Source organism: Aedes albopictus, chromosome 1 (genome assembly GCF_035046485.1).
Source record: "Aedes albopictus strain Foshan chromosome 1, AalbF5, whole genome shotgun sequence".
In the NCBI taxonomy this organism is placed as follows: Eukaryota; Metazoa; Arthropoda; class Insecta; order Diptera; family Culicidae; genus Aedes; species Aedes albopictus.
Window position 1 is genome coordinate 204164449 of NC_085136.1, and position 13546 is coordinate 204177994.

General features: G+C 37.9%; 1 protein-coding gene across 1 annotated transcript in view; it reads right to left on the minus strand.

Annotated features, from left to right (window-relative positions):
- LOC109431959 (protein sidekick-2) overlaps window positions 1-12975 on the minus strand; it is a 288459-nt gene extending 275484 nt beyond the window's left edge. The window contains exon 1 of the mRNA XM_029866982.2: window positions 10992-12975. Coding sequence (XP_029722842.1) covers window positions 10992-11085 — 94 coding nt within the window. The 5' untranslated portion in view covers window positions 11086-12975. The remainder of the gene's footprint in view (window positions 1-10991) is intronic.
- Window positions 12976-13546: the final 571 nt, after the last annotated feature.

Below are 13546 nucleotides of genomic sequence, written 5' to 3' on the forward strand. Positions count from 1 at the left end.
GTATGTGTGCGTCTTTTTCGAACTCTTGCCCCACCACTGGGGCAAAAGTTCGAATCTAGTGTTTGTGGGATTTCGCTAACCGTAGCACACTATTTTGACACTTTGGTAATAGAAATAATTGAAACCAATTAATATTTGATGTTGGAACTGGAATACACTTTAAAGTTCGATCTGGATTTTACCCAAATCAGGGTTAAATTTACTACACCAAAAATTAGTAGTTTTCCGACAAATTTAGATAAAACAACAATTTTTTTCAACTTTGATCGCATTTTCTCACTTATTCCATCATTTATAGAGATTATATGTACATTTTACACAATTTTAGGTTTTTACCTGAAGTTGCCACATGACTCGAACTTTTGCCCCACAATTCGAACTTTTGCCCCACTATGTGTAAAATATGAGTTCCAAATCTTTTTTTGCAAAAAGTTATACATGCTAAAGCATCTTCAAAATATACCTAGTTACGCCCCAAAATAAAAGACCGAGTTCGATTTCATTACAATTCCAATCCATGCGTTGGAAAGACCATCGCAAATTACATTTTTTTTGATCAAAAATCAACATTTTGTCATAATTTTTCGAAACATTGATCAATTTTCAAAATTTTTGGAGTGAAAGACTCTTTTTCAAAAAGGTTTCGAACAACCTTGACACCCGAAAGAAATAATTTGAATTGCGCTTAAAAACTTCAAAAGAAACTCTTGCCCCACTCGAACTTTTACCCCACTTTACTCTAATATGTTACACGTTGAGCACCACAATAACGTTGTTGTCCTACCATGAATGTTGTCCGTTGTCTACTTAAGTCTGGGCACTGTCTTTGGCTATGACAATTTACTAAGTATTCTGAGAAATTAATAATGTCTCCAAAAATGTTCTAACTTTGTTTAACCGTTATGTGTCCGACAAACTTTTTGCTTTTTTCTACACCGTGCTTTTAAAATGGGCGCTGGGTACCCGGGCACCCTGCCGGTCACATAAGGGTTAATTTTGCTTAGTCTGGCACTTGGTTGCTTCATCAACTAATGTAGCCGCATTCTGGTGGATCTAGTTCTACTGAAGGTCACTCTAGAAACAAAAACGAGTTATCCAATTATGTCGCACTGATTAGAGCAGAAATTATAATTTCTCTATCTACATCAACCATGAGTAAGTAGTGAGAGTAGCGAAATAAAACTAATTAGGAAAAGCCGCACTCTTATCCGGGGCCCTGTCAATGAGTGCGATGCCGAATGGGGGTCCTCCGTCAGATCGACAGAACAGTAGCAACCCACAGCACTGCCACGGGAAAGGGTTTAATCGGGGTCGGAATTATTCATGCGGTCACATGTTTATTCACACAAAACTATCGGAGGAATTATTCCCAAGCACATTGGTCCCCAGCATCGCACTGCCATGTGCCATGTGACTTGTTTGCACAGTTTGTCCCACTCTCTCGGCAAACTTGGTTAAGTGGGGAAACGTCCTGTTGATTGACTTAGCGTGTGTGTTGGACATAGGCATAGGCGCCAACTTAGGGGGGGCAAGCATGGTTTTGCCCCCCCCCCCATATTTGACGATTTTTACTGATTTTTCGATTTTCCCATACAAAAAATCAGGAAAACCAGGCTTTGCCCCCTCAATAATTTGACCAAGTTGGCGCGTCTGGTATCAGGCCATTTCGCATGAATGTATAAGAACGGGGGCGTTTTGATAGATGAACATTGAGGGATTGAAAAGTGAAAGTGACACTTTGAAGAGCACATGAACGGAACGATGGAAGAACGATGCGTTGATCAATGGAGGAAACGGGCATCACGAACATGATTCACGTTTAGAAAATTTAAGAATGCCATCCATAAGCTCAAAAGCAATTTAAGCTTTCTATCGAAGTGTGTTACAGAAGGCCATTGACGGCTGTGATCATGATCAGAGCCACGTGAACAAACATTTTCACTTCGTATTCCTAATAATGGCTGGTTACTTTCTAGAAGCCTTTTGGTAGTGCAACCGTGAACAAACAGAAGCTATTCCAGAAAATATTCCCGACCGAAACGGGAATCGAACCCACCGTCTTCGGATTGGCGATTCAATGCCTTATTCAGAAGGCTAATTGAAGATTCTTACAGAATTTCTATCCGGCATTTTTATTATCTCTCTATTACTCCAAAAATGCAATCTTGGATTTCTTCAGTAATCCTGCCTTGCATGCCTTTTATGGATTAATCCAGATTCCTTGATGGGTTTCTTCTGAGATTTCTCCAGGTAATACTTCACACATTCCTTAGGGGGATTGAGTTTAGTCTGCGAGAAATTATTTTCGTTAGGGAACACGAATTTAGTCTAGGATTCTGGAATTTGATCTACAAATTACTCGGGAAAATCCTGAAGGATTCCCAGATAAAACTAAGGATTCCCAGAAAAAAAAAACAGAATAAGAGACTCCTAAAAGAATCCCATCAATTCTGAAGATATCCTACAAGGAACTCTTGAAGGATTTCTTAAAAGACCTCCTGCAGGATTCCTAAGAGGAATCTCTGAAGAATTGAATCAAGGAACTTCATGAGTATTTTTATAAGGAACTTCTGTATGATTGCCAGGTATAACTTTCAAAAGATTTCTACAAGGAACATCAGGAGAACTCCCATCAATATCTTTGGAGGACTCCCAGAAGCAACTCCTTGAATGTTCCTAGAATATACTCCTGGAGAATTCTAAGATAGAACTCGTGAAAGAAACGCAGAAAGAAATACTGGAGAAATTCCATAGACGAAAAAAGAACTAATACACAATCTCTAGGCTAGGAAGCACCTTAGGAACACCGGGGCAAGTTGAACAGGGTGGAGCAAGGTTTCCAAATTTTAGCGCCCCCTATACTGGTTTGCTCCTACCTCAATGTTGTGCTGTTTATTCCTGGAAAAGCACCCGCAAACGCGTTATTACTTCGCGATTTTGTGCAATTATCATAAAACGAACATTCTTGCTGGAAATCCTTTGATGAGTTTAGAAAGAATTCTTCTTGAAATTTCTAGAAAACTCTCTAGAATAACCTCCATGGACATCGCCTGAAATTTTTTTGGGGGTTCTTTTTGGATTTAAAAACAAGCATGGAATGATGTTAACAAGAATATCTCAGAAGATTAATTTTTGTTATCCCTTCAAAATGCATCGCTGATCATGCATCCATGCATTTCTTTGATTTTTTGAATTTGATGCAGTGCAAACGTTTCTGCAACTATCTTGAAATAAGCTTTCATTTAATCAAAAGTTGGGTATAATAGGTACAATCCTTTATTCAGCTCCTAAACATCTAATTTTGTACATTTTATTCAACCTTTAGCTGATTTGGGGTTCTTTGAAAAGCTGTTTTAAGGCTTAACTAATTAAACTAATTAAACTTATCAATTGTGTAAAAATATAGATAAAAACACTTTCGTGAGCCTACTTTTACCACTAGCTGCTTCTATTTCCAGAATAGATGTATTGGAATGTATAAAATAATCTGTAGAAAAACTGAGAATTGAACTCGGACCACCTGATTTATAGTCACTCACCTTAGCACCTACACCACACACAATTGTATGAGTATCCTTGAAAACAAGAACATTACCGGTTGTATCTGAACAGTCAAGAGCATAAGTTTGACTAAGCCTATATTAAGGCTGAACAAGCGATGTGGACTTCACGAAAACATGCTTGGGTCAGCTGTCAAAAATTATTTGATTAAGGACAAGGTGTTTGGAGTACATTGCTCAAAATTTCTAGAGCACCGTTTTTTAGAACCGTTGATCGAATTTGGATGAAAATGCATCACGCTAATTGTTCAGTGGTGGTCAACAGCGTGATGCATTTTAATCCAAATCCGTTCAACGGTTTCAAAAAACGGTGCTCTAGAAATTTTGAGCAATGTACTCCAAATACCTTGTCCTTAAAGGCTGAAGAACACATGATTAGTTCTGCAAGTTGGTGTACCGTCGATGGGGGTGACAATGGGTCTGGGGGGTGAGATTGGGTCAAAACGGAGAAACATAAAATTTGAAATAACTCGTCAACTATCGCTAATTTATATTGAAAACTTTATATTATTTCAAACAGGATATGTTTTTAAACGTCATTATGCAGAATAAGATGTTAAGTAATAATCGTTTTTTGTTAAATTTGTGGCTAAACTTATGTGATGAAACTACTAGTAAATCACTCTGAAAAAAAAAATTCTCCTTCGCAATGTTCCACACAAGCACGTAACCATAATTTTTCTTATAAATAGTTAGCTGTAGGTATGCAACGAAAAAAGTGGGCTGTCAATGCACTTTTTATTTAAAAATTCAATATTTTCGATCCTATGTCTAAATATTAAGAATGGGGGTGAGATTGGGTCAAGCAAGTTATCGACTGCTCATAACTTTAACTAAAAATTCTACTTGTTATCCAGTCCCCATTTGACTTTAAAGTGGTGCCATGTTTACCGTAGCTTCATAAAAGCACTTTTTTTTCGAAAATATGTCGAAGAAGCGTCAGGCGAGTGTGTTCATACGTTTAGTGCCAAAAATCATTCATAAAAATACACCCATGCGTTTGGACAGCTCCTTTAATCATCATCTAGCCTTTAGTGTACTGCATATTCGTTTAAATGTTATTGCGAGAGAGGGTCTAATAATGTGAAATGTTGTATAACATAATATTTGAACGACCCTCTATATTGAGAGGCCAATGATCATGTACATAAGAGTTTATAACGGAGGGCTTGGTTAAACATTTCTTATACATTATACTAAAAATATCATTTTTTTTTCAATCAATCTTTCAATGCGTCCCTCCCTCATTGTAATCTTCCTCCCTCCTCTCTTGGAGGTTGAAACTTTAAATGAGGATGATTATGGTGGCTAAAAATGGCGATACAATATACAAACGTTATTTTATCACATTTCAACCATTTTTTCGGTTGTATTAGCCCTTTTAGGTGGATTTATCATCTTTTAAAAACACCTAAATTTTTATTCGTCATGGTTACATTGTATTTTAAATAGAATTACTAGATATGATCAATAATATTAACTTATATTCTTAGATAGGTGACTTCGAATACATACATACATACAAACGTTATTTTATCAAATTTCAACTATTTTTTTCGGTTGTATTGGCCCTTTTAGGTGGATCAATCATCTTTTAAAATTACCTAAGTTTTAATTCGTCATGGTTACATTGTATTTTAAGAATGCTTGCTAGATATGATCAATAAAATTAACTTATATTCTTAGATAGGCGATTTCGAATACTTTGACCCATTCTCACCCCCTCTAAGGGGTGAGATTGGGTCAATTTTCAATCATTTGTAGTTTAGTAAGTAATTCATATAATGTAATACTTTCTTGCTAAACGTTCATTACCGCATAGAGGAGTATACTTACCAAATAAAAAGTTATTCCGACTTCAATTGCATTTGTTATTTAACAAACAATCTTTGAGTATCCTTTTTTGACCCATTCTCACCCCCAACGACGGTATACTTTAAAGCTAATAATACAGATGAAGAATATTCTATTCAACTTGATATTCATCCATATATTTGTTGCTGATTGAAGAGGTTGAACAAGCCATACTGCAGACCAATATTCAGCAGTCATTGTGTTCAGCTAAAACTCTCACTGTTCAGCATTCGATGTTACTTGGGATTATTTCAGGAATTCCCCCAGGAATTTTCCTTGGGGCTTCTTCAGTAACTTCGCAAAAAATTAATCTTGAAACTGATTCACAGGTTTCCACAGAAATTCCTCCCGAAATTTCTCCTGAGATTCCGTAAGGGATTCTATAGGAAATTCTTTCTTAAGGTATTCTATATGAGTTTATTTTTAAGATTTCTCCAATATCCTTTATAGATTTTTATCAAGAAATTCTTCTAGAATTTCTCCAAGGATTTCTCCAGGAATTCCTCCAAACGTTTCTCCAGCAAATGCAACTCCAGAAGAAATTGTTTCACAAATATTCAAAGATTCTTTCAGAAAATCCTCTAAGGTTTTCCTTCAGAGATTTAGAAATGTTCCAGAAACTTTTTCAGAATTTATTGTGTGAATTTTTACCTAGGTTCTCCATGAATTACCTGGTGAAGGTAGCGATTTTTACGTCAAGTTAATAGATTGTGATCGAGCCGTGTAAACCAACACGGAATTCATGATTGCCCCGTTTATTGTCAGGTATATATGATAAATTCACGTTACGCGAAATACGAATTACGCGAAATTGCTCTAGCAAATTCTTGAGAAATTCTTGTAGAAGTTCCTCCAGGGATTTCCATATAGTTTCTCAGGCATTGTTTTGAATTTATTCAGACCTTCCTTCAAGAATTGCATCAGATTTTTTCAAAAGATTCTCTCAACAATTCCTGCAAAAAATACTCCAAGTTCAATTCCTTTTTAATGGAATTTTTCTATGAATACCTGCAGATGGTTCTCCAGTTCTTCCAGATATAATTTCAAAGATTGCTTCAGTTTTTTTTTCCAATTTCTTCAGTGATTTTCAAAACGATGCCTCCAGAGTTTTTATTTGTTTATGTAGGATTTCCTGCAGAAATTCATCCAGGTTTAGTGATCTCTGTATACACATTTCGGAAAATGTATGAAAATTTTTTCCGAGTATTCCTCCAGATGAATCTCGAGAATTTCTTCAAAGGATGCATTCAGAAAATTCATCAGAAATCCCTCAGAAAATTACTTTCTGAGACTTCTTTATGAATTCTATCGGTACATTTGTCTGCAATTTGTGCAGACATAGAAATTTCTCAAGCGTTTTTCCATGGAATTGCTTGAAGAACTTCTGAAAAAAAAACCGGAAAAATATCTGAGCTAATCATGCAGGGATCTCTAAAGACATCCTAAGAGATATTTCTGATGAAACCGCAAGAGCAATTTATTAAAAAAGGAATTTCTGCAGTAATAACTGAAGGAATTCCTCAAAGAATTCTAGGAGAAGGCAAGGATGAATTTCAGAAGAAAATCCCAGTAAAAAAATTGTACAAATCTGTGGAGATAAAATGATACGATTTGTTGCATAGAAAATCAGTTGTACTCTTAAAATGGATGAGATGCAAACTTGGCGTCTTCGGCAAAAGTGTCAGTTTTTGGATGCTCTAAAAGTGCTCAGAAGGAACATATCGGGTTGTTCTTGTTAATCTTGTAGTTCTGGTGCAGGCCTAATATTGAAGCAATAAAAATGTTAGAAGAAAGTGATTGCAGTTCACAACACAATCGTTGAGCAAATTTAAAATAATTGGCCTAATTTCCTCAACAGCTGTCGATCACAGGTGGGACTACTCTTAGTAAAATACATAATTCGGAAATAGCTATCTAAGCTTGAATATTCTCCGTATACTCTAAGTTCAATACTGTGAGAAACGCGCGACTATTTCCGTGAGTCGGTCGGTTTTATCGGTAGGGAGATGGGGACGCGAATAATGAATGCGAAGTCAGAAACGCACGATAACTATCGTGGGAAAGTCGGTTTTCACGGTAGTGTAAACGATCAATGCGGTGACGCACCTTCCCGAGACAACTGTGGGGATGCTGTGAAGCACCATTCATTGGATCTCTGTGCAACTTCGATAGTTCTGGTCAATCACAGAGTAGCAACTACGGTGTGTACGGTTAGCAAAGATTTTTTATTGAAAATCTCTGGTTATAATAATTATTGGTTATCTTTGCTTTGCTTCGCTTGCTTGTAGAAATCTGTGAAGATAAAAATATCACCTTTCAGAATTTCACAAGATATTTCCGCAGGAATTTTTCAAAATCAATTTGTGAAAGAATTTCTGAAAAAATCTTCAGTAGAAAGAAACTTTTGAGCGAATTTCCATTGGACTCCCTAAAGTATTCCTGAACAAATCTCAAATTAACTTCCTCAAGAATTATCTGAACGAGTTTCTGAAGGAGTTTCTTGAAAATCCTTGGATGCATTTTTTCAACGAATCCCTAAAAGAATTCCTAAAGCAATGCCTGGTGTAATTTCAGAAGAAACATACAAAAAATCATCAGAAAATATCTGAAGGAAGCCCAGGACACATTTCTTAAAGAATCTTCAGAAGAATTTCTGAAAAAACACATCGGAAGAGTTTCTGGAATATACCTTAGTAGGTTTTAAAACCAAAATCCTTTAATAATTTTTGAAGGAATCCAAGGATTATCCCTCTATGACTGGCTTTTGGGTTACGATAAATTATAAGCGGGTGATACTATTTCACCCAACGTTTCAACCCTTGGAATGGGACTTCTTCAAAGAGGTCTATAATAAGCATTTTTTTTTTATTACCAGTTCTACATTTTACTTTGTGGGATTTTTTGTCACCGTTGAATTTTATGTTTCGAGATTTGTTGATTTTTTTCGGTGAAAAAAGACTTTCCAAATCGTTTTGGCATAACGTTTCGGCCTACTTCATTCAGCCATCATCAGATACAAAACGTTTGTTCTCCACCACTGTGGTCTAACAACAGTTGTTAGACCACAGTGGTGGAAAACAAACGTTTTGTATCTGATGATGGCTGAATGAAGTAGGCCGAAACGTTATGCCAAAACGATTTGGAAAGTCTTTTTTTCACCGAAAAAAATCAACAAATCTCGAAACAGTTCTACATTTTGCTACAAAGTTAAAAATTTTCGAAAAATGTTACTAAAGAAATACCGCCATCCCATAAGGAATGCACGTAAATAGTGCGAAGTGGAATCGAAATAAAAAAATGCGATATGCATTAGAGACGAATGACCATGCTGAGGGTGACGGGTTCGATTCCCGGTCGGTCCAGGATCTTTTCGTAAAGGAAATTTCCTTGACTTCCTTGGGCATAGAGTATCTTCGTGCCTGCCACACGATATACACATGCAAAATGGTCATTGGCAGAGGAAGCTCTCAGTTAATAACTGTGGAAGTGCTCATAGAACACTAAGCTGAGAAGCAGGCTTTGTCCCAGTGAGGACGTTACGCCAAGAAAAGAGAGAGACGAATGCCCCTTCAGGGTAAAGTCTCTATAAAAAAAATAAAAAATGTGTCCATAACTGGTGCAGGGTTCCTATTAATGGCACATGCCGTAATAAATACTTAAAGTAGTTTTGGCTCGGTTTTTATATTTTTTCTGAAAAGTATGAAAACTAGGGGTCTCCAGTTAGCCTAGTGGTTAAGGCTATGGATCGCCAATCCGAAGACGGCGGGTTCAATTCCCGTTCCGGTAGGGAAAATTTTCTCGACTCCCTGGGCATAGCGTATCATTGTACTTGCCACACAATTTACAAATTCATGCAATGGCAGGCAAAGAAAGCCCTTCAATTAATAACTGTGGAAGTGCTCAAAAGAACACTAAGTTGAAGAGAATCAGGCCAAGTAACAATGCGAACGTCGAGCCATAAAGAAGAAGTAGAAGAAGAAATATGAAAACTAATCAATTACACTAGTTTACAAAATAAAACGAAAGTCGTGAACTTCTGTCAACGACCAAAATTTTTGAAGTATAATTTAGCACTGATTTCGAAACCGTGCTTCAAAAAATTTTAAGTAGAGTAGTTTTTGAGTTTTAGTTCAATATTGAGTTTTACAACTTTTGAAAATATAAAATTTACCAAAATTCAAATATCTTGCGTTTTCTTCAACCAATTTCAAATCTTTTTCCATAAATTAAAAGCTGAATACAATACCATTCGATCATCTGAATGCGGGTTTTGCGTCAGACTGATGAAATTCGAAATATTGGCGAGTTTTAGGGTCGATCTCCTTAAATTTTAGTCAAATTTCCAAAAATACATGTAGAAATGTATTTTTTTCAATAAGAAAAATACAATCTAAAAATTCTTTCTAAACGTTAATTTGACATATCATATGTAGGTGAGTTACAATAAAAAGTTCAGCTCAATCGGAGCATTGATTACGGAGAATGAGATGTGTAAAGTGAGCGACGTTGCTTAAAAATAGAACAAAAATCGATTTCAAATCATCAGCCTTGTATGGAAAGTCGAAAAAATTTCCGCTCTACTTCAATTTTTTTCCGTCGCGTTTTCGAACTCAGGGCATGATTCTACACCAAAAATGATCATCAGCTTACCGAGTTCAAAAATGCTGTAAACTAGTGTTATTTGGAGGTGGTATACGACTGGGAGGAAATGTTGAACTGTTTTGGCAATGCTCTTAGACTGAGAAAGCCACAACAGTTCAACTAATCAATTATTTGACATATCGTTGACATTCGTCGGTCTTCTATTTTTTGTAGAAATAGTTCTCCTTATGTAGTGCGATAACTGGTACGGGCACCCTAATCGCAGTGTGATATTTTGTAAGTTCGCACGCTTACTTGCTAATGCGTTTAAGCTTTTTCGTACATTACCTGATGCCTACCTCGCTGACCTAGTGCACGTTTACGGGTCATAATGACCCCAATGCACGATTAGGGCCAAGTTATATTCATCACAATAGTACATTACAATATCGGAGAAACACAAGGTCCACTGCACCATTGCTCCGATTAGCAAAATATTGTGGAGGATGCGCTGGTACTCGACAGGCTCCGTTACCGGTAAGGTTTTTATTAAATCCGCCCCCCCCCCCCCTCTTGGCATTCTTTCATAGGCATATAACCGCATCACACCATGAATTAGGGGTCACCTAGTTAATGGACTTTTTCCACCGGAACAGGTGATCTATTATTTTATTCTTAGCCAATTGAGACAACCGCTACTGACACTACACAGCTATCTAGGCTGATCGAGAAAAGAAGTTCATATTGATGAGCAACTTCATACGGACTCGCCGAGCCTCAAAAAAGTGGAATCAGGTTTCCACACACGAGATGCGTGCTGCAACGCATCTTTCACACATAAATAGGTGATTCAATCGTGTAGTCATGTTCATTAGCATTGTATTTTGCTTGACTTAATTGCCGTTAGCATTGATGAGTTCTCATTATAAAATGTACGGTCAACATCCAACTGCGGTGCGCACCTAAATGCTACATTATTCATTAAATGTTACTTACCGAATATTCTCGTTGCTAAACTACTCCCCAGCGATGCTAAGATTAATCCACAGTAAAAGAATCCTAGATTAGTGCTGGCTCCACGGTGATTCATTTTGCTTCTCTGTTTTATGCAATCAAGATTTTTTCCACTTTTCCACCACTTTTGCTTGTTACTGCTGTATATCTTCAAAAGCACTCAACACAACGGAAAATGACACAGCTGCATTTTGCAGATAATATCTTTCGCCTGCTTCACACCATTCTATTGTCGGGCCATGTGTGTTGCATTCTCGGTGCCAACAATAATTGAACAAATAGCTTCTCTCGGTGCACTTTCATCGGAGTGTGATTCCTAGCCTCCAGATGTGCCTCTGCCAATACACTGCCGCAAATACACACCTAGCCAAAAGGCAAACTCATCCTTCTCATGAATATACCGTCGATATCGTGCCGATAGGAAACCGCACTAATGAATATCAATTGTGTATGGTTTGCGCATTACGTCAACTCACTCTAGCAGCATCCACGCTTCGTTGCTATTACTTCTTTCACGGAAGATACCATTGTGCTCGTATGCTATTGTTGTTCTGAGACAAACGATGTAGATTTCAATTTCGTTGGGATGTTTCTTCCACGTATCACTTAGTCAAGCCATCACTCGTGTAATTCACCTGTATATTTTTTACATAATTACTTCCTCGCACTCAACGTGGGATGTAATAGGATGCTTTCGTGGTATTTGAAGCCTTCGAATTTTATTCATGAATAGTCCCCGCCGCCACGACTTGGGGTTGCAATTATGTAAATTTTATCAACCACCCCCATCAACCAACACACACCTTCATGTGAGCGGGCGGTAAGCCGTGCTTCCTCTGCAATGCCTTAGTGGATTTTAAATGACGGAAATGCAATTATATCCCCCACTCTGCACTTTGCTTGGAAAACGCCTCTGCTGACTTAATATGTTCACCGTACTTCAAATCACGTCACACATCATCATCATTTATTCTTCATTTGCCTCCCATTCAGGAGGAAGAAAAGCGCATAATAATTGCTTTATTCACTCGTGCCGAAAACAACAGTTTAATCCCTTTGCCACACATTCATCCCCTTCAGTTCAGAGCAAGCGTGGTTTCTCTAGACGCCACCGTCCGTCGTAGTCACGGCAGACGATTTTTCATTTTCTTCTGTCGCTGCTGATGTCGCATTTGATCTCCTGACCTTGTTAACAACACACCAACCCACTATCCTAGCGCACCCAAAACAGCACACCTTACACCTTCTGACACCATCCACTGGCAGCTATGCCGCGATATTATCCGAGTTTCATGCGTATCCTTCCACAGTTTCGGCTGCCATTCACGCTCGACAGCCGGCCCTAGTAAACTTTCTCAGCTTTCAACATTCAAACACCATTTAACTTTAAATCAAACTCCCACAATGGAGAGAATGGGAAAAACAGTCAATTTCCACTAACGTGCACCGGTCGGTATCAAACTTTGAACCCTACACACGAACGAGGATAACGCGGAACTGAGATGGGTCCGGTAGCAGGTCGTGATTTTCTAGCCAAAAGCTTGGTGCCATCATGCTTGGTGCTCTCATCTCGTGGCTTTGTGATCTCGTGACATCGTGGTATCCAGAACGGGAAAATTCTCTCCCTGTTTCTCAACTGCTCGATTTTGTGGTTGCCATAACGAACCAATGCTGTGAGTGCGCATGGCACGCACTCGCAACGACGGGTACTCACCCAGCGTGCGAGGGCCTGCTCCCGTTACAAACAGGCAGCCATCTGTCAAACTGACAATACGCCGAGTGCCATCGAACAAAGAGGAATGTCGGTGGATGAGCGCTGGCATTGTAGGGCAGTAGCGCTGTGATTGCTGTTTGCCTGGATTGAGTTCCCGGAAATTTGGCTTTTGTTTTGCTAGCGAGTTACGTAACATTTGTTCGATGAGGGTGGTGTTTGCGATGGGGTGTGGGCCAAGTGCGTGTGAAAATTGTGGGAATCAAATGGGCTGTGGGAACAGGCAAACAGGTTTGACTTAGTTATATTTGAAATTGCATAATGAACTCAGAAATAGTGAAAATATATAACATAGAGTCATCCAGTCATTAACCTTTGTCTTGTTTGGATACTTTTTATCTTTAATTTAGATTTTTGTTGAGCATTAAAGTAAAATTTCTCCTTTACGTAAGTAATTTTGACAATAAATCCAGTACCGTCAGTGGGGGTGTCATTGGGCCAAAACTGCATAGTCCATCCCTTTGTAGGTCGTTACAACAATATTTGAGCTCTAAATCGATGTTGAATTCGGTTAACACGTTCATTTTTATATTGTTTAGGATTATTTAAAGTATTAATGCTTCAACTTTAATTTTGACAATAATATAGCTTAATTAAAATTGGCCCAATTTCACCCCTTCTACACTCAGAATATTCTTTCGTTAAACCTCAACAAATATGCTTCGTAAAACCAGTTTTCGTAAATTGGAAGCAATTTGCGTAAAATGTACGGTCCATTCGTACCACCATGCTGAAACAGTACAAATGGAGTTGTATCATGTACGAA